At 37.9% G+C, this 27,862-nt stretch overlaps 1 protein-coding gene across 2 annotated transcripts; it reads right to left on the reverse strand.

Annotated features, from left to right (window-relative positions):
• Positions 1 to 58: 58 nt before the first annotated feature.
• Positions 59 to 26,661, reverse strand: sass6 (SAS-6 centriolar assembly protein). 2 transcript variants are annotated; one of them, XM_067598050.1, is made up of 16 exons: positions 26,410 to 26,661; positions 24,621 to 24,681; positions 16,304 to 16,383; positions 16,092 to 16,196; positions 14,578 to 14,746; positions 14,034 to 14,111; positions 12,753 to 12,872; positions 12,253 to 12,438; positions 11,593 to 11,787; positions 9,576 to 9,665; positions 8,801 to 8,980; positions 4,451 to 4,532; positions 3,293 to 3,402; positions 2,884 to 2,987; positions 2,486 to 2,577; positions 59 to 514 (listed from the first exon to the last, which is right to left on the reverse strand). In XM_067598050.1, the coding sequence occupies exons 1-16, from the start codon at positions 26,469 to 26,471 to the stop codon at positions 462 to 464; spliced, it is 1,767 nt and encodes a 588-aa protein (XP_067454151.1). In that variant the 5' UTR covers positions 26,472 to 26,661; the 3' UTR covers positions 59 to 461. The 2 variants fall into 2 exon arrangements, with proteins under 2 accessions (XP_067454151.1, XP_067454150.1); XM_067598049.1 differs by having other exon boundaries at positions 12,253 to 12,444; positions 26,410 to 26,660.
• Positions 26,662 to 27,862: the final 1,201 nt, after the last annotated feature.

Here is a 27,862-nt window from a genome sequence, read left to right on the forward strand (position 1 = left end):
AAACAAATGTAAGACCAGTAGATTCCCTTCCACATTTGTACTGTAAATGATACGCCAATAAGGATTGAAAAGCTGTTTATTAAAGACTACACATTGAATACACACTAAAATACAACAGAAAACAACATCACAATATCAACACTGGGGGTGTCAAACCTAATATACTGTATTAGGAAAAAATACATTTAATTTGAAGACATTAACACATACTCCATGATCATGGGAATCCACCATACATAAAGTTTTAACAGCATTTACTTGTACCACAAATTAAAAGACAGACATGTAGAGTAAATTAAGATAGCAACATTAGCTACTTCATTTAACACAGCAGGTCAGTAACAGTTTTGGACTGGAGTTGCAGACAAAGTAGATGGTGAGGTTTTAATGCTCCTTCATCCACTTGGAGCTGAAATGAAGCTCAATCTGTACGCCGGTCCTTACATTTGGCTGCTTCTGCGTCAAGCAGAGAAGTAAGCAGAAGCTACAGAGGGCTTAGTTCGTTGAGGGAGCTCTGGAAAAAAAAAAGGAAAAAAAAGGAAACCTCTATCACATTATCCTCACTCTCATCCAACCTGTCATCAATCAAAAAGATAAAAAAATCTTAAGATTTTTTAAAATTTTGATTGTTTTGATTTCATATAGACTTCCTTTTGAACATCTGGTGCAAATTAGCATTAGACTACAAACTACAACTCAGTGGATCTGTTGCTTTTTAATCATGATACCCACTATCTAATTTACTTTTTTTTTTTACATGCACTGTAATAACCTGGTTACTGCAGGTTTATTTATTACTGACTCCAGATGCTGCTTCCTTTTTAATTTTTTTTTCCTTTTCCTAGTGGGAGGACAGGCTCTATATTTTAGAAAGCAGTTTTTCCTTAGAGTGCAAATGTGCCCTAATTTTACAAATAGTCACACTCATTCCCACAAATGTGTTGCACTTGCAGGTTGCTTTGTTTTCACCCTTTTGTCCAGTTCATCATCCAGTTCATTTTGATTATTATTACTCCAGGATGAACCCCTGACCAACTAGGCATAGGGACCCAGGAAAAAGAGCCCCAGGCCATCGCGCTTTCCCCTCCATGCTTTTATACAGAGGGTTTGGAAGAAATCAACTACAGTTGGGACATCTGTAGGAACCGTTTGCATCAAGTTTCTAGGTTTAATTTACTTCCATTGTTGTAGAAAAGCTGAGTTGTTGACCCCTTACTTGATCCCTGAAATGTTATAAATATGAAATTTTACATATGTAGCCCTGATAAAAACACTGAAGGCTTAAAATAATTTAGTTCCTTAAGAAGACTGAAAAAAATGATGAGAAGAACTGAAACTGAAATTTATTTAGTTTAATAAAGAAAGACAAAAAATGGTTGAGAGAGATTAAGAGAATTTAGTCATTAATAAGGTAGGATGTAAATAGTTGAATAAGTAGTTAAAATCAATGGCAACTCAGTTCCAAATAATATTGAAGACAAACAGTTGCTCCAGGACTGATGCTGAACTGTGAGTTTGTGTGCCTTTGCTGTTGAAGAAAAGGATTCTATTAGCTGCACCACACACGAGCGACATACAGGCCTGCAACTTTTCTGTTTTTTGTGTTTGTGTGTGTGCTTAGAGTCCAGTTAAAAACTTTGACCTGAGTGTCCCATAGTGGTTGAGAGGAGAGATATAGGGATTTTGCCTCAGAAATCTGAGTTTAAGTTTTGTGTAGTTGCATTTTGTCTAATATTTTTGCGGGACCCTGTTAAGTTATGCATATTTTAGGTAATCAATTCAACATTATTTCAAAGGTTACTGTTTGTTTATTTTAAAGGGGTTTAATTTGCGTTATTTATGTTTTTGACTGATTTCAATTTTTAGGGTAAATTACTGAACACTGAAGAAGCATTTAGTAAACTAGTATTCCCTTTTTCTTTGAAAGTGTTGTCTGGGGTCAGTTATTTAAAATACAGCATATAAATACAACTACTGCTAACTTTGACAGTTTCTTTAATTATTAGTAGGACATTATAAGGGTTACTCAAAATAGGCAAAACTTTGTGGTAGCAACCTTGAAAAACCAAACCCAAATGACCCATAATTTTAGTCTAAAGTCAGTTTACAGCAGTGTGGGCATAGTATAGACTGTTGGGGAGCTACACAGATTTTTTAAGTTTTTGGTAACCTAAATATTCCTTTTTTTGTTTGTTTATTGTACTATTTAAAGTTATTCACTGCACTTGAACTGCTTACATTTAAGTAAAAATTGGAAAAATGGGGATGCTTTACAATTTTTGACCAGTAGTGTATGTGTACACATGACCAAAAAAAAGTGGGTTTTTTATACAAACGCTGATCTTAGCCTACGCTCACACTCTTCACACTACACCTTGCAGTAATTACACTGTGGGCATAATATTCTCTGTTAAAGTGGTCAAATGAAACCCGCATTTCCTGTTTACACTGAATATTTTGAAGCTTTCAGTCAATGTAATTGTACCTCTGTGAAGCAGATTAGACGACAGTCCGTAGATTGGGATACTATCATCTCTCCTCTCAAAGTACTTAGAATCCAGAACTGCAGAGTCTCCACTGAGGACAAGAGGAAAACAGTATAATTTGTTTCACCACTGAAAACAGAGTGAAAATGAAACATGTCTTTCAGTCATCTTTCAGTACTGTAATAAAATGAAAGCCCCCAACAGACAAGACAGAGGTGTTCAAAAGGAAAGCAGAGAAAATTTGAAACAAAATTTTCATTTAAATATTTTATCATAAGATAATATAAACAGAATCAGATGCTAAGTCCACTGTAGAATGAATGTGTTTCAAAAGTATACTGCATACTGTGGAAAGAAAGAATTTAGTTGTGGGGCGAAAGCAATCATGCAAACTCACGTCTGTCTGTTGGCTGACTGCACTGCTCGCTGGTCAGCAGCAGTGACATCAGCAGCTGCTACAAGGGACACAGCAGGTTTGCCCGTCTGAGGATAAAACTGTGCCTGGAAAAATACATTGACATCTTTAACTAGCATCACTGTAAATAGTTGGTGAAAGGTGTAAAATTATATTTAATATCTTGCTTTTGAGTGAGGCACGTGGTTATAACATTACCCATAAAAAACTGTGAATGAATAAATTCACTTAACCTAAGTCGTAGACAGTTGTATTCTATATTTGATGTGAAGTATAATAATACTGATCATGTTTACAATAGTGTGTAAGTGCGAAGGATAAAGTCAACAAAGAGCTAATGATTAAGTTTGGATTAATATGGGTGTAAGCATAGCCAGGAGATCTCTCCTACCCTCAGTCCTGTTGTTGCAGATAAAACTGAAGGATTCTCCAAACATTCAGGAGACTGTGGCTTTCTGGACAGTTGCTTTTCATTCAGCTGCTTGTTGAGCCAACTTATAACTATGATAAAAGAAAATCATAATAGCAGATGAGAAAACTGTCAAAAACTGACAAGGTACTTTGATCATAACACTTCTGGAGTGTAGGAATCAAAGAATGCAATTCACTTTTTTGGCATACACAGTTCTCTTTGAATACTTATTTCCACTGACAGGAATACATTTTATTTATTATCATTATTATTATTATTGTTATTATTATTCAGCCTTACTGCCACATTCTTAAACAGACATTTGATCAGATATTTTCTGATCTAAATCATAACTTTGCTCATTTTAGACATTTTCATCTTGGGAAATGTCTTGTCCAGCTGATAGTGTTAATGTAACAGTAGTAATGTCCCCCTCCACTAAAAAATGTAAATGTGTTTTGCTTTTCTTCACTGTGATGTTTGAGCTTCACTGCGCAGAATGATGCATGTGCAGAGTTTGTTTTCACATTCATCTGCGGAAGAAGGAAAGTTTCTCTGTGCTATCTTTAAATACATGCGTGTACATATGCGCATGATTTGTGACATCACAACTAATTTGGAGCCAGTCACGGGCAACTTATATGCAATTTAAACACGTGTGATGTGGAAACTTGAAGCCTCTAGTGCACATACACTAAGAATGGACTTCACAGTGAAGTAGGAGAAATCTTGTGTCCAGCAGGAAAACTTTCGTAATAATTTGTGCATACTCATAGATTCTGGATTTTTCAATCGGGGAGAAGGTTGAGATGTCATTTAAACAATTTCCAAACAGGATAATTGCATTTTTTGTGTGTAAAACAAACATATACAGAAAATATTTGTATATTTCTTAAACATGTCTGAAGATCTTTGAACACTGATGGACTGAAAAGTTTGGCTTATTTTGTAAAATGAATAACATTTAATTAAATTTAAAATGAGGTATCGAAAAAGTATTGTTTTGGTATCAATATATTCGCACCATTCAAATGATACAACAGTTGCGAGGATATGAGCAGCAGTCTCCTGTGGGTCCTCTAACGTAACTATAGTAAGTCCACTGATCATTGAAACAAGTGAGACAAGCTTCCTCACCATTCTCATTTGTTTTTAACACCTCCCTGCTGTCATTTAGCTTCTGTACTGTCGTCTCCAACTGCTCCTTCAGTTTTGAAACCTGTAACATATACATAATATTGTCATCAACTTCATATCGCATAATTTCTTTTGCAAGCCATGCCAGCCCCTTGCATTGGTGCACTTGGTTTAAATATACATGAGTGGGTGGATGAGAGGCAAAATGTAAAGAGCTTTGGATAAAAATGCTACATACAGTGCTGCTTGAAAGTTTGTGAAGCCTTTAGAACTTTCTTTATGTATGCATAAATATGACCTAAAGCCATAGACTGTATAAAAACACACCCACATTCAACCATTTAGGTTGATGCAAAAGCATTCATGAATATTGATGTACATGTGTCTCTTTTGCCGCACCAATCACTCTCTCTGTCTTTAGACGCCCTGCCAATCAGTGTCGGGAGTCAGTGTATCGGACCCTCTCTCGTGCAGCAGCAGAGGAAGGACTGCAACAGGCATGAGCGGACTTTTACCGTTTTATTTCCCCATTTTCGGACATCTTGAAGTTATGTGTGTAACCCAAAACAACCATATACAACATCAATAAACATTCCTGTGCATCGTAAAGTCAGACATCTCTGGTTAAATGTTTACCACAACCTGCAGCGGGCCAGCTCCCAGTTAACCAGTAGCCTACACCACACACTCAATATCTACAATACAGTAAGCACTGTATTCATTTATATTTACTCCAAAATCCAGTATACAGGTGTTTCTCTAATTTACAATGCAGATGGTGAAGATGTGGCGATGAGGTGACTGGAGAAGTCAGTTTGTATGGCCACCGTGGTGTCTCTAGTGCGCTCTCTGTGCTTGACATAACAGTCGTGTTTACTGTAGCGATTTTACACACATAAACTACATGGAAACTAAACTCATACCTGGTGATATATGCACAGTATAATGAAATATTACAAATCTATTAATGCTCTGTCCTGCAAATATTTTTTAGTAATGTTTGTTCAAGTTATTTGATGTCATCTTGGATTTTTCTTGAATATGGGGGAAACACTGGCTGCTCCACAGCTGACTCTCTCCGGGTGAGACAACGCTGATGAAATGTTTAGCGGACACTGCTGGTTTGAATGTACGATAACGTGGATCCATAATTAACGTTTGATATTAAGTGAAATTACATGTGTGAGAGGATTATTATACAATCTGGCTTCAATTCACCACCTCACCATCTGCTTCGCCGATTTCCCTTGTCTCCAAAATGTTCGTACGCATGGGTCAGAGTTGACATACAGGTGCGAACGTTCTCCCATCAAGTTTGTTTTTATAGATCACAACTTTTGTGTGGGAAGTGGCGTACGCCTCTTTCAGGCCCCGTTTTGTGCGTACACAACAGTTATAAATGAGACCCCAGATTTTTACACAAATCCTAAAACTAGATAAAGGGAACCCAATTAAACAAATGAGACAAAAACATTAAACTTACACATTTGTGTGAGGCAAAAGTATGTGAACCCTTGCTGGGGCTTCTGTTGTGCTTCAGTTCAAAGATGGATACCTTGACATTTTCCTATAGAATTTGCTGGTACAACTCAGAACGTGTAGCTCCATCAATGATTGCAAGCTGTCCTGGTCCAGAGGCAGCAAAGCAGCCCAAACTATGATACTGCCACCATGTTTCACAGATGGGTTAAGGTTCTTATGCTGGAATGCAGTGTTTGTTCATCGCCAAATATAATGCTTGTCATTCAAGCGGAAAAGTTCAGTTTTGGTCTCATCCATCCACAGAATATTTTCCCAACAGCCTTCTGGCTTATTCACGTGGTCTTGAGCAAACCATAGCCAGCAGCAATGTTCTTTTCGGAGAGAAGTGGCTTTTTTCCCTGCAACTCTGCCATGCACACCATTGATGTTCAATGTTCTCCTGATGGTGGACTCATGAACATTGACTGTAGCCACTACAAGAGAGACCTTTAGTTTCCTAGATGTTACCCTGGGGTCCCTTGTGGCCTCCCTGACTATTACACGCTTCAATTTGTACATGCCTGACAGTCAACTGGTGGAGTCCAAACTATTTAGAAATGGTTTTATAACCCTTTCCAGCCTGGTGAGTATCAACAACTCTTCTTCTACGGTCCTCAGACATCTCCTTTTTCACACTTACACAAACCTGTGTTGTGATGCTCAGAGTTTGATGGTTAAGATTTCTCTTCTTTAAATAAGGCAGGGCCTCTCAGACTCAAGTTTAATTGTCATCTCATTGATTGAAACACCCAACTATAATTTCCCCTTCAAATTAATTGATAATCGTAGCGGTTCAAATACTTTTGCCACACACAAATATGTAACATTGGATCATTTTCCTCAATAAATAAACAAATGTGTAAGATTTTTGTACAATTTGTTTAATCAATGTCTCTTTATCTAGTTTTAGGACTTGCACGGAAATATGATCATGTATGAGGTCATATTGATGCAGAAATAGAGCAAATTCTAAAGGGTTCACAACCTTTCAAGCACCACTGTAAGTGTAGCAATGTTTTTAAAGCATATCGACTTTGACTTTTTGACAGCATATTGACTTTGAGTCAATATGAGGTCAAAAATGACAGCAGGTATTATATTTACAAAGAAAATAACAGAAAGAGAAGTACATCCTCACATTTGAGAACTGGAGCTGGAATTACAATTTGGTATCTTTTAGAGATGCACAGATGAGTCAACAACAATAAAATAAAGGATAATATCATTATTACAAATGTAAAAATGTGAAGAGAACAATAAAAGCAATTCTTTTTTATTGGCAACTTTTTTAGTACAACACCTTCACCATCTCTTGAATAAATAGATTTATTTATTGGAAACTTTTTTGTTATTATCTTGGTTATTATTAGTTATAATAATAATAATTATTATTATTAATAGTAGTAATTAACACCAGACCTTATCTTGTTATTGACAAAAGTGCAGCAGCTGTTAGAATAATTTTACATATTGTTGGACTGACTGATGGTTACTAAAAGCTCTAGAAAAACTCAAGTAATACTTAGGTCCCATTTACACCTGGTATTTACATGTGATCTGTATCTAGATACATTATCTGGATAAGGAAAAATGCATGTTAATGCGAGGTGTAAATGCACTCAGAATACATTGGGATCGGAATTTGAGTGGATCAGCCAGACCACATTTGAAGGTGGTCAGGCTCAAACTGTGATTGGATCTCAACAGGTATAAATGCAATCTGTATAGCGTGATCACATTCATAAGAAAAACATACACCCAGGAAGTTGAAAGGTCACCCCGCTCCGCTTAGCTGCCAGCTAAAGGAAGTAGCAGTATCTACAAGTCTCGTCAATGGCATTGCTTCCCATGGCCTAAGACTCAACATGTCCACCAGCTCCGCCTACCTAGTTTGCATAACAAGATCCAATCACAATGCGGACACAACTGAGAAAACGAGAATGCATTTTAGTACCAGGCTTAAATGCAAAGACCCATAGATCGGATGTCATTATCCAGATAATGTATCCAGGTACAGATCACATGTTTATACCAGGTGGAAATGGGGTATACGATACACCTTATACCTTTTATCCTAACTGATGTACATTTACAATCCCACCTCGCTGCCTCTGTTTTTGTCATTTATGTTTTTTTACTGACATATGGTGAGATCTGCATGCATAAGGAGCTGAAAGTCCAAAGAGGCAGCACTGCTTTAACTGCAACTGCATTAAAACATCAGCCTGTACTTAACCTTCAGACTAATCATTTTTGCGTCAATAATAATAGACTAATAATAACAATAATATACCAAAGTTGATCTTCTAAAAAGAATTACAACTTAAGTGTAAAATACAAGGGAGCCATCAGAGCCACTCCTTACTAAAGGACCTGCAGAGATGAGACCTGTAGATCCTGAGGACACCCCAAGGATGACCTTGGAAGTTAGCAGGCTTTCCCATCTCTGAAAACATTGTAATACATTTTCAACTAGAAATTATTTTGATAAATCAACCCTATATTAAAAAACTAAATCGTTACTTTCTCATTGTTGTAGTACAAACATTTTAAAGTTGTGTTTGATGTTGTCATGTTGTAACGTCGTAACAGATATGAAATGCATGCTGGGATACTTGTCTACCCCTAGTTCACCCACATATCAGCTCACAAGGTGTCCTTGATAAACTGGGCATAACACAAACATTTCCAGGTATTTGGAGCGTTATTGGCTAAATGTGGACTTTGAACTGGGACAGTGATGGATGACGTTTTACAAGTCCAGATTAAGAAAGAACTAAAGAATGCCAAATATAGTGTGTCTGCAGTTTCCATGATTTGAAGACATACCTGCTCATCCTTGGTGATGAGCTGCTGCTTGGCTCTCTGTAGATCCTTTTCAACATTCTGTAGTTTTTCTGATGTTTCCTGGAGGACCTTCTCCTGCGACACAGTCACAGTGTTTTTTACTTTTATTTTTCCAACTAGGCCTCGGACCTCCCCTCGCAGCTTCTGAATGATACCATTAGCCTGGATAAAGAAAAATAAAAGGAAGTAAGGAACTGTTATATAATAATAATAATAATAATAATAATAATAATAATAATAATAATAACAATAACAATAACAATAACAATAACAATAACAATAATAACAACAACAACAACAACAATAATAATAATTATGTATTTATATATCACTTTTCAAAAACAAGTTAAAAAGTGCTTTACAAATATGTGAAAACAAGAGAAAATGTAGAATGTCTACAAATAAATATTTTAAGCATGGATTGTTTTATTCTTCAAGATGTTTGGCCAATACAAAATGAAAGTAAACCTAGTTGGTCAGTCAAACCAGGAGACAGGAACACCTCAGGGTGTTGGTCGCAGTTTCTTAAGAGTTAGAGCATTATAAGTCTTAACCAAATCAATGAAATGATACCAAAAAGCAGGTTTGTATGGACACAGAAAATGATGTGTAACAGCCAACAGTTACTTGATGACTTAAAGATCTGTAGTCAAACGTAATGTGGCCTGATGCTTATATTTCAGTTATAGTTTCATTTCAAAACTGAACACATGAAAGAATAACAGCATATAGGTAGTCTGCATGCAGCTAAACAAACCTTTATCAGCTCCTCAGACAGTGATTTTACCGTTGCTTCAAGTTTTCTAATCTGAAGTTCTTTACTTTCAGCATTTTCTTCCACTGATTCCTAGAAATTAAAAACATAGAGGTTAAAAATGTATAACAGAATTAGAAGAGAATATATTTAAAGAATAAGTCTGGTGTTAATCTATAGTTTTCCTGCTGTCAACAAATCTCATGAACAGGGCTGTGTGATATGACAATATATCATGTTATGATAGAATCTATCGTTTCTTCTTATGCTCTATCATTTATTTTATTGTGACGTAAATCACACTCTTTCCAGCAATATTTTTCATCATTTGGACAGACCAAATATTTATTCATTGACTTAAAATGTGCCATACTGGGATAGGTATCATTATCGGGATATGAAATAACCTACATTAGGATATGAAATTTTGTCCATCGCCCAGCCCTACCCATGAAAACACCAAAACCAACCAAGTGCTGGTGCATCTCTTGATACCTTCTCTTCTGTACCCTGCCTTTGGCTCGCAGATCCGTACCAGTGGATTTGGGGATTTACATAAATCTTTAAAAAATAGCTCACAAATATATCTGATCCTTTTTTTTTTTTTAAATGGCTCAGTAATTTTCTTACCTTGCGAGGCAGCTGGGTTCGCGAGATCACAAGATCACACGAGAATCCATCTTGTCATCTTGTTATGCGCATTCAGCATCCTATGAGGATTCTCGTGTGATATCACGAATCCAGCTGCCTCGCAAGGTAAGACGGTGATAGACAAATGGTTCATCCAATACCTGGCAAGTATTTTTTGAAAGTGCCTTCCCTTTTCCAAACAATCCACATTTGACATATTGTATTTTTTAATAGGCACAAAGGAATTAAATATATAAGGCTTTGAATATACACACAATATTTGTTAGCAATTAATTGTTGGCGTGGTCTGCACATGGAATTTGTTGACAATAAGAAAAATGCTGAATATTTATTTTAGCCTTGGTCTGCCCTGCCAACAATTAGGACCACAACAGTGCAGGTCAGCACAATTATCTCCCTGCTGTGAGGCTGCAGTGGAAACTCATGTGATCACAGCTTTAATCACACAGCACAATTAAAGCGGAGTAACTGGGCCTTGGGCTGGGTGATACCTCTTGTCTAATTCAATTATTTCAAATTTTTGTTTTTGCATGTAAAATGTAAAATGTCTAAATCGTAAAATCAAGTTATTACAATATGCACAAAATAGTTATATTTAATCAAAAAGTAATATAGATGATATAGCTGGCTACATTTGCTGTTTTGAGCCAGTCCCATGAACTGTGATGTGATTAGTTACTGTGACTGTGGTTACTCCAAGTAGCTCGCTGCCTCTGGCTATTTCATAGTGAATTTAACAGTTACATCTATTAGAGGAACAGACTAAAAATCACTCTGCACACTGATCTGTGCTCTTGGTTCGTGTTAGAAGTATCACCTCTGGATACATGAGTCGACTGAACAGTTTCCAGATCCTACTTTGTTAGGTTTGTTTCTACTTGCAGGGTAGCTAATGCTACAGCAGATCAGTTAGTGAGCAGACATTCCTGCTCTATATGTGCTCAAACTTATTATTAAACTGGATGTGATCTACTTAGTTGAAGCATCTTGTACTGATGGTCAATAGCTGTGTGGAAGAACCGGTATTTATGTGTAATGATGATAGCATAATGGTGGTGCAAGTCTTTTATTGCTCTTAATAAGCTGTCTTAAAAAATATTATGTTTCAAGCCTACATTTTGCAGGCAAACAAAAATTGATTAAAATTGTGAGAGAAAAAAAAATCAAGATTAACGTTTTTTTGGCCATAGCAAACTAGATGAGGAACTATGCCTCTAAAAATGTATGAGACCAGGTGGATGTGATGCTGGGTCCACCATAAGATCAGGATATGATAAAGTTTATCTTCAGTTGAGAGTTCTGTTGTTTTTTTTAACATCTTGGCTTTTCAGGTGTTTGAAAAGACACTTATAGAAGTTGCAACTCTCACCTTCTGCTGCTGAGTGGCTTCCAGGACCTCTTTTGTGCGGCCCATCAGCTGATCCTTGTCTTTGATCTGCTGTTCCAGAACAGCCACTCTCATCTGCAGCTGGCTCACCAAACGCTCCTTCTCATGAACCTCTGTGTCCAGAGTGCTGTTCTCTCTCCTCAGAGATAAGACCTGCTGCTTTGAACGCTGACAGTCCTAGAAACATAACAGAAGGAACATAATCAGACCAGTAGGCCTAATTCCCCAAATCAGAGAGCAGAGCTGCATTCAACAAGAGGAGCATCAAGTTCACAGAAATGTGTCAAAGTTACAACTGAATGCCTGACAATAATGATCCAAATTGGTAGAAACTGGGAGAAATCTTGGGAAACAAATATTAAAAATGATACTCCTTGGGAATATAGTAGAGCTTGTGTATTTGTGTGTGTACAACAAAGTAAGGCAGTAGAGTCTGTGTATCTGAGAGCACTAGGTATATCTTCTGGACAGATGGAAAGGAGTCTCAGTGATATGTAATGTGGGATGCATCGCAATTGTCTGCTCTTTTTGGTTCAGGGTGTTCATGATTTGTGAACAGATAATCAGTGAATTTTCCTTACATGTGTCAGGATTTTAAAAGTCCAGGGCACAGTCATTCCTCATCTGGCATCCATCACTTACCTCCTCTGCACCCACTAGTTTTATCTTCAGGTCTCTGATGGCAGACTCATTCTTGTATTTCCTCTCCGTCAGCTCTCTGCAGGAGACCTCGAGCTCCGTCAGTCTGCTCTGAAGCTGCTGGCTGCTCCTCTTATGAGCACTCTCCAGCTCCTGGCGGAGGTGCTCAGTCTGCTGCTGGAGCCTGCTCTGTAACTGAAAGAAAGTTCACTACACTACAGCTTTTCCAGTGTAGCTGGAAAAAAAGCATCACACCGTCCAAACAAACATCTCTAACAACTCTTGCAGCATGACCACCATCCACTTTTTTGCTAATGATCCAGACAAATAAATGCTTCCCCTAGAGATCACTAAATACACTGCTTTTTGCAGATCTTCAAATATCATAGCTTTGAAAGCAATAACACGACACAGAGGCAGTTTATCTCTGATGTGGAGAATGTAATGTCCTTTAATAACAACAGCATTGGACAGTCCTGTTAGCACAGTCCTGCCAGTCTTACCTCTACAGCCTTCTCTCTCTCAGATTGTAACTCCTGAGAATGACGGCTGGACAGAGAGCTGCTCTGACTTGTCCACTCTGAACGCAGTTTGTCCAACTCCTTAGTCTTCTCAGACAGAGTCTGTAAGAGAATTATAGATATGTTATGATACTGTTTCTTTTTAAAGCACTCTCATTATAGCTCATTAAGCACATTAAGCAGCATAGGAAGAGGACCTGGGCTCACAAATATCAGAATCACACATTGGCTAAATCTATTTCAGGGGTAGATGAGAGTTGTTTCAGATGCAGGCGTGATCAAGGTACCCACAGCCTGATGTTCGGGTCCTGTCTACAGCTGGTATATTTTTGCACAGGGGCTTTTGACATCCTTTCAAATGTATGTGGCACACTAAATCCTAACCCTTTGAGGTCCATATTCAGGGTAGTCCTTGAGGACTTAAAGAACACTGCTAATCAAATTATAGCGATGTCCTTCTCTAAACTGCTTGCACTGATTCTCCTAAAATGAAAAGACTGCAGCACCATAAACACTGGCAGAAGGGCACACCTCAGACTCAAACGGATAAAGCAGACAACTCTTGGATCAATCACGAAGTTTGATAAGATCTATATACCTTTTTTGTTCCATTTTCAAAATTGGACAAATCCCATTTCCCCTAAATTCCCTATTCAAAACTATTTGAATAATTAAATCCCTTCAGCATCTGAAGGCAGACATATGTTGATAAATATGCTGCCTCTAATTTGAGAAGGGCTGCGCTAGAGCACAGTGCTATTACACAAAGCAGTCCATTGTGTTTACCTTCAATAAATCACCTGAAAACAACACCAGGCTGCTGTAGAATAACCACACACACCTGACTGGTCAGTTATAACTCAGTATTCTGCTGTTCATGTGGGAGATGCTGGATTACTGGGGCTCATTAATCCTGTGCATCATTTCCCCCTTTCCAAAATTTCTGGCTTTTCATGCTTTGTTCATGCTTAGCAGTGCATATTATATACATTTAATGTTTAGATCACAGTGTAGCAAAATAAAACTGGCAAGATCAAACTTTCAATCTCTTCACAGGAATAAACTCAGTTGTGAAAGCCTCAGTCTGCCTGACTGCAGCTTTGTGCTGCTGTGTATTTGCTATCATGTGCCACTGTGATTGGTTCAACTATTTCAGAATTGTGAGACAACTGATGTGATCTGTTCGCCCAGGACCGACTGCTTTTTGTTGCACTTGTGTGACTAAAATAGGCCTTAAACACCAAGTCCCACAGCAAAGCACACCTGTTGAGCATAACTCAGCTGCCTGGACAGATCATCTTCAGTCTTCTTAAGCTTCATCTCCAGGGCCTGCTTCTCTGCCTGAAACATTGAAATGACACGTCCTTATGAACATAGGGACTTGACTTGGGAAAAAACTGATTATAGTCGTACAGGTTATGTTAAGAACCTAATGCATGCTTTGATTGATGCTTATTTTCAGGGTAATCAGATAAAGCCTTCATTTTTTCTAAAATATCCATGACGGTTTGTATTTCCTTTGATTGTTCAATAAGAATATAAGAGTATAACTTCACTGAACTGTTTTAACTCACCTATCTGAAATGTACAAGTAATATACAAGCAGTGTGTAAAGTCAACCACCTCAACAAAGACCAGGGATAGAGAAGGTCTTGGGAATGTTTTGATTACCGTCTCCCTTTGCAGAACTCCACCAGACAAACCTCCGTTTGATCAGACAACATTCGAATCAGTTTTACTATTCACAGTTCTATTCAAGAGGCCAGGCAGTATCATGATGATGATAAATTATGCTGATTGAGCCAACCTTCAAAGAGGAGAGACACACTGCCAGATAGTCTCTAACATGTTTGTCAGAGCCTTGAGCAAGCCGCAAAGACAAGTGGTTCAGGTGTTTGAATGCGTTTGTCTCTACAACACTGAAGCTGGCGGGGCCTTCGAGCACTGGAGACTGACATGACAAGTGCAGGAGAAACCTGTAGAAACAGATAATGAACAGTCATGTAGTGTGTGTTGTTGGTTTACTGCATTATAATGAAAGGTGTTTCTAATATTTTGTCCACCCCAGATTAAAATTAAACTTGATAAAAGACCTAATAAAACCTGATAAAAGCATCCACGTGCATGTCATATTTCCTCCAGGAATTTGCAACGAATCATGAAAGATTTATCCAAATCAACTAATACCAGCATCAAAGTTTACAATTTTGTCTATACCTCACAATACTTAGACAAAATATCTGGAATTATTTAACCTCCAATAGCTGAAATTATAGCCACTTGAGGGCAGTGGAAACAAGTGAACAAAAGCACTGTCATATCATCAGTTTTTAAGTTATGTTGAACTTGTTAGCAAACAGTTGCTTATTTCCACATCCAGCAGTTACGGAGCAACATTATCATTCATTTGGAGTCGTGTTTCTGTCCACCTGGTGGATGTAAGTCTAATATTCACTCTCTTTTAGCTCTGTTTTTGCTCTCTAACAACTCCTGAAGGAAATATCTGGCTAAATGCTCCACTATGTTCACCAGCTAGTCTACAGCTACCCGTTTGTGTTTGCTGTTTGGTGCTGAGCAGGTAAGGTACAGTGGCTTTTTAGAACTTTTTCTCTGCAGACAGGTGCCTAATGCGGCTGAAAAATTACACTACAAGAGCGCTGAGAGTGAACCAAAACAGTAAATTTGTAGCCGGACCATTAAAGAATGAATTCTGTATTAAGCTCCGTAAAGCCATGGGGAGCTGCAGAGTCACTGATAATTCTCTGTAGGTTCATCACTACGAGCCACAACCAACACATTACACGCTAAACTTTTGATACATTGTTATTCTACAAAATGTCGATTATAGCCGCTGTAAAGAATGTTGGGAGATGTTACTAATCGACAAACTTTCCCACCGATAGAAGCCTGAGCCAAATAAATTTAAACCCTAAAAAGTCTTAAAAAGAAAAAACCTCACCCAAAAAAGGTAAAATGGATACAAACTCATATAGATGAATTCAGTGGCTGATTACTGCCATGTCAGAGTGGAACTGAACACATTTATACTGACAGTGAAAGCAGAGATGTTTGGATTAATCATAGTCGGCAGTCACCCCCTCCAACAGATGGTTGTCTGTGTGAATGTAGAGGTTATTCACTCTCTAAACTCTATTCTGAAATTAATTAGGCTTTGTGACAAAATAACATTAATTAAGCGATTCTGTCCAACCCCCACGTGGGCTACTTCTGCCTACAACCCAGATTTGTCTATACAATGTAAAGCTGAATTTATTTAGGTGAACAGTGTGATGACTTATGGTGGTTTGCATGTCTTCGTACCTTGGATTGTCTGATTCTTGCTCAGAATAGCACAGATTAAGCAGGTCAATAAACTTCTGAGGAAATGATGCAAAGTCTATCAACAGCCCCTGCTGAACTTTCAAACTACACAAAAAATGACAAAGAAAGACAACATCAGTGAAAGTCAAAGAACACCTGTTCATGACAACCTAAATGCAAACATTGATCATTTTACTTCATACAACACTTACCTTTGGAAATCTTCTTCTGATATAGAGAGGTTGAAGAGAAAATATGGATCTATATCATCTGTTAGTCTTACTAGAAGATCCTAAAATAAACCAAAAACAACAGATTAGTCATCAGGGATCTATTCCAGAGAGCTTTGTTGGTTAACTCTGAGATGAGGGAAACTCAGGTTTTTTAGTTCCAGAAACACTAATGACTTTTACTCTGGATCAGTTACCACTATAACTATAACTTACTCTGTGGACCTAACCTGCTCACTTGCTTTTCTTCAGTTTCTCTCTTGCAGAGCCCGAAACAGCTGTTTCATTTCATCATGGTTACAGTCAATATCAAAACTCATATTGAAAAGCACTAATTTACGTCAGGAGACGAAGATTAAAATCCTGGTTGGATATTAGTTCATATGACTATCTCTACTAACTTTACTACGAAGCCCCCCTAGGGTCAGCTGAGAAAAAAAAAAAAGATCCATGTTTTAAGCTGTACTTTTGGTTTAGAAATCCATGTGCACGGTTTATAAACCGAGTTCTCAGATTCATAATCCATGCCCACAGATTTGTAAATCGTGCCTTCGGATTTGCAATCCATGCACTCAAACAACTTTTTTCTTCAGATAACAAGGACCTTCAATACATGGAGCATTTCGATGGTGACTGCATCTTCCAAGTAAATCCAATTCATCTAGATTTAAAGGTAGATTTAATGCTATATTGTGTTGTCCATTGGGTGTTTCACAGCTTTCATTGTGTTACGTTTTATTTATTGTATTTTTTTTACTCCAAAACCAAGCTTTCAGTTTGAGGCTACCAGAGAAGCAGGTAATGTTAGCTTCCCAGGCTTACTTGTTAACCAAACTTTGTGTCACTACACACTTCCATTTACGCTGTGACTGCTTGACCATGAGGCAGATTTAATGCTCTATTGTATTGTGCATTAGACGTTTCACAGCTTTCATTGTTTGTTTTGCACCTCATTTAGATATTTGCTCATCTAAGTCTGTGTGAAATGTTTACATTTATGGTAGAAATGAGTTAACTGGACCCAGGCATATATGTAAGCATTATGGGTGTTTTGACAGACATTTTTCATTTATTAAGATCTGGTGTGGTCTTAGTGTTTGCAAATGGGTACATTACCAGCATGTGTTTGTGCATGCAGACTACAAAGTAAAGAAATGTTCTAAATAATATAACAAATGTCATGTGTCCCTATTTGACAGGTGTGGGACCTCCATTGGTGGGTTGATATGTAAACTTACCCAATGACTGAACCAGGACAACCTGGAAACAGCTAGGGGGAAACTAGCAGCTGGTAAGTAGAGAGTAGAGTCCTACATTTAGACAGTGGCACATTTAGGTTGTTTTGGCTCCAGCATATTTGATTTGAAATGAAACAATGACTGAAATGAAAGTGCTGACTTGGTTTTAAGTAGCTTTATCGTTCACATCCATACTTGTGAACAGCAAGGCAACTGTAGCCCTCTTTTTTAGATAGTCTGCCAATTTTGGGACAATGCAGGAGGAGGATGGTCCTAAATATACAGCAAATGCAGTCAGGGAGTTTTTTATGATCCAACAGTGGGATGTTATCAACTGGCACTGTCGTTAACTTTACCTCAGTCAGAATGCAAAAGTCCAGTTTGCAGTTAGGGACTGGTATAGAATCACCAGGGGAGATATAAGTGTCCTCTGGGATCACAGACTTCAGTCAATGACTGAAAACAGTTTGGCACCAAATATAATACATCATGAATTGAGTTTGTTTTAATTGGTTAAATGATCTTTGGTCCACTAAAATTGGATGATTTTAGTTACAAGTAAAAACTAAAGCTACAATTCATATACTGTTTATCCATGAGTGTAAACACCATCAAAGTGAGGAGGAAACATTAACCTCATAGTCATGATTTAATTTCAAAGCCAATGGCTGAAAGTACAGATAAATTACAAAAGAACAAATGAGTGTCACTGTGAAAATGTTTTTTTTCTTGAACAGTTTTGGCAGTCGTATCACAGTTCCCTTATTAAACCTTTGGTGGTGCACAACTTAGCATTACATATGCAGCTCTACTGGAGTAGACAATATGTTAGACCTTTTTCAGGGAATTTTGCCTTAATGTTTTTCTGTTCTACTCACTCGCACCACCACTGGCTTCCTTCACCTTGTTCACCTGTCGCAGGCTGTCAAGATGTACCAGCACTCAGGCTTTAAGGGGCATGGAGGTACGTGTAGTAAAAGTTAAGTAAACAAATGCACACTGAATACACTTAATTTATTTAAGATATCTGTTTTAAACCTAACAAAACATTTTCTGTTTTTACAGAGTTTCCAGAGGTCTGTTATATTCACTGTTTAAAATTCCTCTAATTTCATAAAACTATATTAGGACACTATAGGATGGTGAAGTCACAAAACACTTAAGTAGTGACTGTAATGTCAGCCACTGAAGTGCTTAGCCCGTTAGCAGGAAAAAGTGGATGAAAATTTCAACAAAGAGAGAGTATACCTTTTATTTATTTTGAAGGAGACAGAGGTCATATGACAAAAACAAGATGAAGAATTACAATATATAAATACATTTGTATATCAACTTTACAAAGATTAATCATCTCTTCTAATCATCCAATAATTTAAAAGACAGTGCTTCAATTCAATTCATTTTCAGTTTTTGGTGGTGACGGTGATGTGCTGGAGTGCATTATATTGAAAAGAGTTCCTCATATTTTGACCACCCCCTCAGGGTGGACAAAATATGTATAAGTTTTGTAGAAGTAGAATTTATGGCAGAGCTGTTGTACAGGATTGCATTAGATTGCACAGATGTTCCTAATAAAGTGCTTGGTGAGTGTATGTTTTGCTGTGAAAGCCAGTCTTGGTAGGTACAGTTAGAGACTCAGAAAGCAGACATGTGAAACCCCAGCAAAACCATCCGAGGTGAGCAACACACCATCCACAGCTGTCTGCCCTGGTGTCTCATAAGCTCTCTACTCTGGTCCTCTGGAAACTCTGCAATAAAAGGGAATAAAAGTGTTTTGTTAAATTTAAAACAGATGTCTTGAATAAAGACTGCATACAGAAAATAAATGACTATGAAGTTTATCTGTCCTCTTTACCTTAATGGTGTTTACATTAGGGATATCAACAGTTAACTGTTAACCACTGAGAATATTTTTGACTGGCTACGCATGTTGGTCCATAGGTTAATTTGCATACACATTCCACTAACAGCTTTGCTACTAGCTAGCAGTCTGAGGCAAAAATTGAAGCTTTCTAAACCAAGCTTGGTGTGGTAACATTTCCTCCAGAAAGGCAACAAAGTCAAATGTAAATTGTGGTATGCTACTCTTAAGTTTAGTAGTAGTACTAACACTTTGCTGTACCACTTTAAGAACAAGCACCCCGCTGCCATGTCTGGGGATGGCTCACAGTCGCCAAAGATCACGTCACTGTTAGCCTGGGGGGAGAAAGTGCACACTGGTCTGAGGCCATCACTCAGTTGGTGTGCTGGATGATTGAGACCGATATGCTGCCAATCACTGTGGTGGAGGGTGAGGGATTGAAAGAGCTAGTTTGATACCACAAGCCTGAGTACGTTACGTGACTTAAACGCATTGAAAAACACTTTGAGGAGAAGAAGGATGAGCTAAGATTCAAGCTAGCCAGGGCAGACAAGCTTGCTCTGACCACCAACTGCTGGACAGCTCTCACAAACAAAAGCTACATCACAACTTTTCTTAAAAATTAAAAGCTTAGTTACAGATTAATGGATGTTGGTCTATTGAAAGCAAAATTAACGGAAACTGACATCCCTAGTTTACATCTACCAGGGCTCGAGACTAACGGTGTCCCATTGGCCTTGGGACGGTTATTTATATTGCGCCAAATCATAACAAAAGTTATCTCAGGGCACTTTTCACATAGAACAAGTAAAAACCGTACTCAGAAAGGAAAAACTCCCTTTTAACAGGAAGAAACCTCAAGCAGAACCCGGCTCTAGGTGGGCGGCCATCTGCCTTGACCAGTCGGGTTGTGAGAGAAAGAAGGAGGGAGGGGAAGAGGGGGGAAAGAGACACAGAGAGACACAGCATTTCTGATCAATAGCAAATGGGTCGTGGGTGGTGAAATAATACATCATTAATGAGGAAGTGTTTTCCCCAGCAGCGTACCGCCACTGCAAAATTATGAGTGCCGCTGCTAAAATTTCACACAATCATTAATATCAATGGGCTACTAATAATTTTCACTTGTACACAGTCTTAAATAAAAACAACATTCAAGATGTCTAATGTTTAAATAAAATCTTAAAATATATAAAATATTAAATACTCAATTGTTAAATTAAATTGAGTATTCTGTGTTCTCCTATTTATTTTCAACTAACTACTGTAGATGATAATAAAGTAAAAAAATAACATTTTGATTTTGGGATGATTTACATGCACTTCAGGATGGTTAAAATTGTTTTTCGGGTTTTGGTTAAAAAGTTAATCTGGAGCCCTGACATCCACAAATGAACAGAGTAGTAATTGTTGCTTTAGTTTTTACTTGTAACTAAAGTCTTCTTTAGTGGACCAAAGATCATTTGACCAATTAAACCAAACTTAATTCACTTGTATCTTGTACTTGTATCTTGTATCTTTCCTTTGCCTTCGGTCTGATTTTCGGTGAGTGACACATCTGGTCAGCTGGACTGAGGTCAGGTGAATGACAGTGCCAGTCAAGAACATTCCACTGCTGGGTCCTAAAAAAACTCCCTGGCTGCATTTGCTGTATTTTAAGGATTGTCCTCCTCCTGCATTGTCCTAAAATTGGCAGACTATCTACAATTGCCTCATTGTTCACCCAGTATAGATGTGAACACAATAAAACTAATTAAAACCAAGTCAGCACTTTCGTTTCAGTCATTGTTTCATTTCAAATCAAATATGCTGGAGCCAAAACAACCTAAATGTGCCACCTTCTGAATGAAGGACTCTACTCTCTACTAACCAGCTGTTTATCAGTTTCCCCCTAGCTGTTTCCAGGTTGTCCTGGTTCAGTCATTGGGTAAGTTTACATATCAACCCTACCAATGGAGGTCCCACACCTGTCAAATAGGGACACATGACATTTGTTATATTATTTAGAACATTTCTTTACTTTGTAGTCTGCATGCACAAAAGCATGCTGGTAATGTACCCATTTGTAAACACTAAGACCACACCAGATCTTAATAAATGAAAAATGTCTGTCAAAACACCCATAATCCTTACATATATGCCTGGGTCTAGTTAACTCACTTCTAAATTTACCTTATGGACAAGCAGTCACAGCGTAAATGGAAGTCTGTAGTGACACAAAGTTTGGCTAACAAGTAAGCCTGGGAAGCGTTAGCTGCTTCATTGGTAGCCTCAAACTGAGAGCTTGGTTTTGGAGTAAAAGAAGCATAATAAATACAACATTACACAATGAAAGCTGTGAAACGCCCAATGGACAACACAATATAGCTTTAAATCTAGATGAATTGGACTTACTTGGCAGATGCGTTTGCTGTCAAAATGTTCCATGCATGAAGGTCCTTGTTCTCTGAAGAAAAAAAGTCATTTGAGCACATGGATTGCAAATCTGAGGGCACAGTTTACAAATCTGTGCGCACTGATTATGAATCCGCGAGTACAGTTTATAGACCATGCACACGGATTTCTAAACCAAGACTACAGATTTACACACTTTCCCCTCAGCTGGCGCCAGGGGGGCTCTGTACTTTACCACATTTCTGTGCAATCAATCATTTGTATTTGTACAGTAGGGGTGCACAAAAAAAATTGATTCACATAAGGATCATGATTCTATCTCTGCCGATTCAGAAATTCCAAGAATCGATTCTCATTTTTCAGTCTTGCCACAACGCTGTTTTCCATTTTTTCCTGACATGAGTTAGCTTGTTAAATCCCATAGATGGTGCAATGATGCCACGCCGGTTTTCGTCCGGACCCAACTCCAGGGGCAAGAAGGAAGTGAAGTGTGTGTCACGGAGAGACATGTATGTATTTTGAAACAGTCAATAAAATTTAGTTAATTGCAAAGCTGCCCGTTTCATTACTTACTTAATTACTAAATTCATGTAATAAATATACAAATTAAAGAAAAGAAATTAAGAAAAAGAAACAAAATCACAAACAAAAAAAGAAAAATAATCATCCGCTTATAGTGATCAATTTGACCAATTTTCATGTTTGCACTTTGCAGCTATATATGGCAGGCAGCTATTGTTTGTTTGATTTTGTTATTTGAAGTATGATTTTAAGTTATTTGAAGTTTTGCACTTAGCAGTTTATCTTGGCAATCATTTTTATTTTGTGTTAAGTATTCATTTTACCCTTTGTCTCAGGGCCGCCTTGGTTTCCTATTGACTGAGTGGACTAAAGGAAAATAAATCTTACTCAGGTTGACATTGAGTAGTAAATGTTTACATTTGATTCAGTGTGTTTTTTTTCTTTGAGACCTATAAAAGTGTCTACTGCAGTCAAATGGAAAGAGTAACTCAAAACATCAATCTAGAATCAAATCTATGAACATATTGAATTGAGAATTGATTTTGAATCAAGAATCAAATCGTTTTGTACATGAAACGATTGTGAATCAAATTGTGACCCCAAGAATCAGAATTGAATCGTGAGATTTCCTGAATCGTACATCCCTATTGTACAGAGATCTCTATCCTCACATTCAAATATTACACAGTGAAATTCACATTCAGCTCAGAATAAAATCTATGCATGTCCTTCTTTTTTGAAAGTGGGAATTTTTATAACACTGTGACTCATTGATAAAACAACTGTCAGGTTGTTACAACAGTTCCTCTGCAGTGAAACTTTTATTGCATATAATGTGACAATCTCTGCTTAAATTTTTTTTAAAAGTATTGTATGGATTTAGACACATATGATCAATGAATAATCATCTATATTTCTTATGATGTGATTGGTCATACTGATGGAACAGTACTATCATAGTTTTCATGTCATATTGGAGATAATATGTTAGTATTTCTGAGTGAGCAGGATTGTGGTGCAGCTGCAGACTAATTGTAGTTTGAAAGCAACTTTTTTTCAGGTTGCGTATAGCCTTAACATGTTTTAACAGCGTTTCAGTAATGTTTAAATTTACATTTGTTGAAATAGTTATATAGAAATATAGTCACTGAATGCTGTTGAGACAAGATCCAAATAGACATCTAAAAACCTACCCAGTTTTAACCTTAACACTTTTTCAACTGCATTATTACTGGATCAGGCTGTGTTCTTACAATCATGTCTCTGTGTATCTATCTGTATCTATGTCTTACTGATCTATAGATTTTTTCTTCAACTATATATCTTTTTCCTGTGTTTTGGCTGAATACAACTTTGTGTTACTTACTGACACTTTTCACCACTCGAACTCAGGTTCTGTGACTGCTGCTGTTTTTTAAAGATAAATGTTCACAGTCCACATACACACGCATTAATGTTTCTACCTTTTTTATCTTTTATCTACCTGTTGCCATGGTGAATCGTCGTATTGGAGCTACACTGATGATAGCTTTTTTCATTCACGCAGGCACTTATCTCAGAGTGAACATACTCAGAGTTGATTGAACTGACTGAGATGAGCTGTTCTGAAACCAAATACTCAGAGTTTCCCATCTCCAGGTTCATCAACTCAGAGTTTCAGAGTTAGGCTCTGAGTTTGTTAAACCTGCTCTCTGGAATAGACCCCAGGAAGGAAAGTCTGTCTATAACAAGAAGCGAACTTGTGACTGGAAGATCACCAGTCAATCCCCCAGACCGGCAGGATAAATCTAAGCGCTTTTCACCCACCAACTGCACCGCCCTGGAAACAGAACACTGATGACTTTCTTCTTCCTGCAGTATAACGGGAAAGTGAAGAAGCAGCGCTTGCCCCTCCCTCATTACCACCCCTGAGATGCCTTTGAGCAAGGCCCTTAACCCCAACTGTTTCATTGAGGCTGCTCAGTGGCCTCCGTTGCACTAGGCAGCTACAAGGTATGAATGTGTAACTGTGTGAATGTGATCAGGGCATTCCTGAGAAAGAGAGCATTGCTCTCAGAGAAACTCACCTGAATAAATAAAGGTTAAAAAAACAAACGAACAAACCCAACAACAGTTATACATTTAAAGGTTAAAAGACTGAGGTGTGCAGTGCAGCCAGAGGAGGAGAGGAACAAGTGTAGGCATCAAACATGTGATGAGAGGTGGATATTTGTTTCCAATTAGCTGACTACTCTAAAATTACAGAGAACACTATTTTAATTGTTTATCCAAAATTCCTACTCACCCGTTTGTGCACTGGACTTGTTGTCAACTGAAGCTCAATGGTGACACGGATGTTTGCTTTCCTGTAAAATTAAACCGTTGAAAATGGTAAAAAAAAAAAAAAAAACCCAAAAAAACCCAACTCTGCTCCAAACAGTGTGTATGATATGTAATCTTAGCCAATAAAAATATTATTGGAACAATCGTTTCAAACCTCAATTATAACTGTCCTGAAACTGATTATGCTAATGTGATTAATGCGAGAGGTCAGAAAATTGTCTACGATGTAACATGGTTTCTCAAAACAACACAATGGTGCATCACTTGATCAAACACAATTGATATCAACTAATTTTCCTGGCACTCCTGCCTTTTTTATACTGTGAAAAGCAATACTGATGGCTATGGAGGCATAATTTACATGCCTGGTTCCCTCCATCATCCCCCCAGAGAGAAGCCTCTGATCCCAGAGCAGCCGAGAAGGCAACGCTGTGGTTGTTGTAAAGTTAATGTAGAGAAAGAGAGGATTCAAACTCCACCCTCCTTTTAATATTATAAAAAATATCAGATTGCTGGCTAACATATGCATTAGTTAGGAGAGCTGGTAAGAATTCAGCACAAGTATAGAGTGCAGCATCATGTAATTCACTGAGACACAGTAACGATCACATGTTCTGTCAGTCTGCAGTAGTGAGTACAGTACACTGTAGTGTGCTGGGGCTTTGGGATCAGAGTTAATGACGCCAGTAAGCTGAATAAGCATATCAGAAACACCAGCTCTGTCCTTGGGACTCATCTGGAGGTGGTGGTTGAGAGGAAAATGGTGTCTGAACTGAGGACAAGCATGGACAGCATGACTCACTGGTCAGCTGGAGCAAACATAGGCAGGCTCTGTGGTCCATTGTGTTTCCTTGTACTTATCTAATTACATCCTTATTATGAGTTACTTTGTATTCTCCACAATTCATTATATTTGACAGTGCTACTCATTGGAGGTCTGCCATCTGTATTACTTGAATATTTCAGGCTCATAAGCTGTAAGCACATTGCCACCTTACAACGTTTATTTGGTGCACTGTTGTTGTTTTAGGGTATACATCAACAGTAGTCCACATTTGTCATTGAACAGTGATACACTGATTTGAATAGTGATTTCCCCTCATTGCCACCGAGTCTGTGAAGCTAACATTAATTCAGCAGCTGAAGTGCAGAGTATCATTAAATGGTTATCTGTCATTCTAAGCTTTGCAGTACCCTAATGCGTCAGTAGTACAGCAGATGACAACATACTCTATGAAGCTATCATCAATAAATAACGCTACATATTAATAGTTTAATAGGATGAGGGACAGAAAAATAAAACATCAGGCCGATGGACACTGGAAATCATAAGAACGCAACTCGCTGTTTAAAGTCTTTAAGCACACTCTCAAATCAAGGTTCAGTTTGAATGAGAACATGATGAGAGCAGACATTTTTGCTCCACCAATGTAAGGTTACAGTAAATCAATACTGACAGAAAATTTTGGAGGACAAACAAATTTAATGCGTCTATCAGAGCACACTTCCAAAATAATAAACAATAGTTTTAAATATACTAGTTTGATCATTGTTACTAATGCACACAGAACTAGCTAAGTTAACGTTAGCTTTTAAAAGCTATATTAATGTCTTGAACTAATAAAATAAATCATTGTTTACGACATAACGGCCTTAGAAAGATCTATTTGCCCTGTTCTATAGCTGAAATATGTCGCTAACTTGCTCATGTGTTTACGCCAGGTACTCTGAGGTCAGCGTCAGCAGCTTACCTGTCCTCACAGTCCCTGCACCTCACGCTCACTGCTAACACTTTGCTGAAGAGTTCCTCCATATTATTTCACAAACCAAACGAGTCTTTCACTGAGGCGGTAAACTGTTAGTAAAAATGTGAGGCCTCTCTAATACTGAGAGGCGCTCACTTTCATCAGACGAACTACACGGGTTAGTCTATTCCTAGTCAGTATTTTTGACTTGGCGCTTTTCACCCGCCAACTGCACCGCCCTGGAAACAGAACACTGATGACCTTCTTCTTCCTGCAGTCTAACGGCGGTTGGAAACCATAACACGGTCTTACCGCCACCTACTGACTGGGGGTGGAACCCACACATGTAAACTTTCACTTCTCGTGATAATTGGATGTGGAGCAGTCTTTTATATAGTTTCTGATGTGTACCCTGCCTGTCACAGAGACAGTTTACTCAAAAACGAAAACTCCTTAATGCACCCTAAAATCTGAGGGGAATCAAAATGATGACCGAATGTTTGTGAAAAGACAACTTTTCTCAGTTAAGCCATTACTTCATGTTGCACCATTAAATTTGTCTCTTGGCTTTTTGCTGGCTTCATCTCTGACATGGAGCATACAAACAGGCTGAGTAGCACAGATTGACAAAGATAATTTGACGATGACATCATTGAAATTGGTTGGGAAGACACTCTGTCTAGTTATCGCCATGTTGGAGAGGAAGATTACTTTACCATAAAAGTAAAGAAAAAGATGCCACATTTGCCTTGCCCTGACTTAAACTACAGTATATTGAAACATTATTTACAGTGATAAACAAATATATATACCAGTCAAATATAAATACCGTTAGTCAAGTTATCAAAAGAAACCAAGCTCCATATCTAAGTGTACATGTATGCAGTACAACAGGAAATACAAAGAATACAGTAAAGCATCACAGAAACCAGATATCAACAGACAAGCCTGTTCTCAGACTCTGCATTGTGCCCCCATGCAGTATTTTGTCCTGTTATTAAAATGCAGCAGTAGCTGTGATACACACATACTTGTACTCAATAAGCAGGTACATCTGCATCTCTTGTATAACTGCATGTCTGTCAGACAGGACAGCTGATGTGGCTTGTCGTCTCTCACATGATTTCTTTCTGGCTTTGTTGCTGCTGCTTGTGCTCCATAGATGCTGCTTCATTCAGGAATATCTCAATTCCAATAACTGTTTTAGAGAGACAGAAGCTGTTACAAAGCCAAAGACAGGGGTCTGTTTTATTTCAACTTGAATCTTATTGAGATGTTTACATTTCCGGGACTTAATTATTGTAGCATTTTCAACAGGTTCAGGATTTTTGGAAATTGTCACATACAGAACCTAAGTATTTTGAATCTAAAAATGTATTTTGTCACACAATCTTTCAGTGAAATTGAGCAGGTTTGTGTTTGTAACATATTATTGTGCCCTTTTATTTTGAAGTTTCTG

The sequence above is a fragment of the Thunnus thynnus genome, chromosome 8 (genome assembly GCF_963924715.1).
Source record: "Thunnus thynnus chromosome 8, fThuThy2.1, whole genome shotgun sequence".
NCBI classification, from domain to species: Eukaryota; Metazoa; Chordata; class Actinopteri; order Scombriformes; family Scombridae; genus Thunnus; species Thunnus thynnus.

Bases quoted from the DNA above. Each gene is read 5' to 3' on its own strand.
- sass6 (XM_067598049.1), bottom strand. From the start codon at position 26,471: ATGGAGGAACTCTTCAGCAAAGTGTTAGCAGTGAGCGTGAGGTGCAGG. The intron at 14,112-14,577 runs GTTGGCTCAATC...TCAATGTTTCAG, and splicing joins TGTGTCTCTCCTCTTTGAAG to GCAGAGAAGCAGGCCCTGGA. The intron at 2,988-3,292 runs GTAGGAGAGATC...GTATTTTTCCAG, and splicing joins CTGCAACAACAGGACTGAGG to GCACAGTTTTATCCTCAGAC.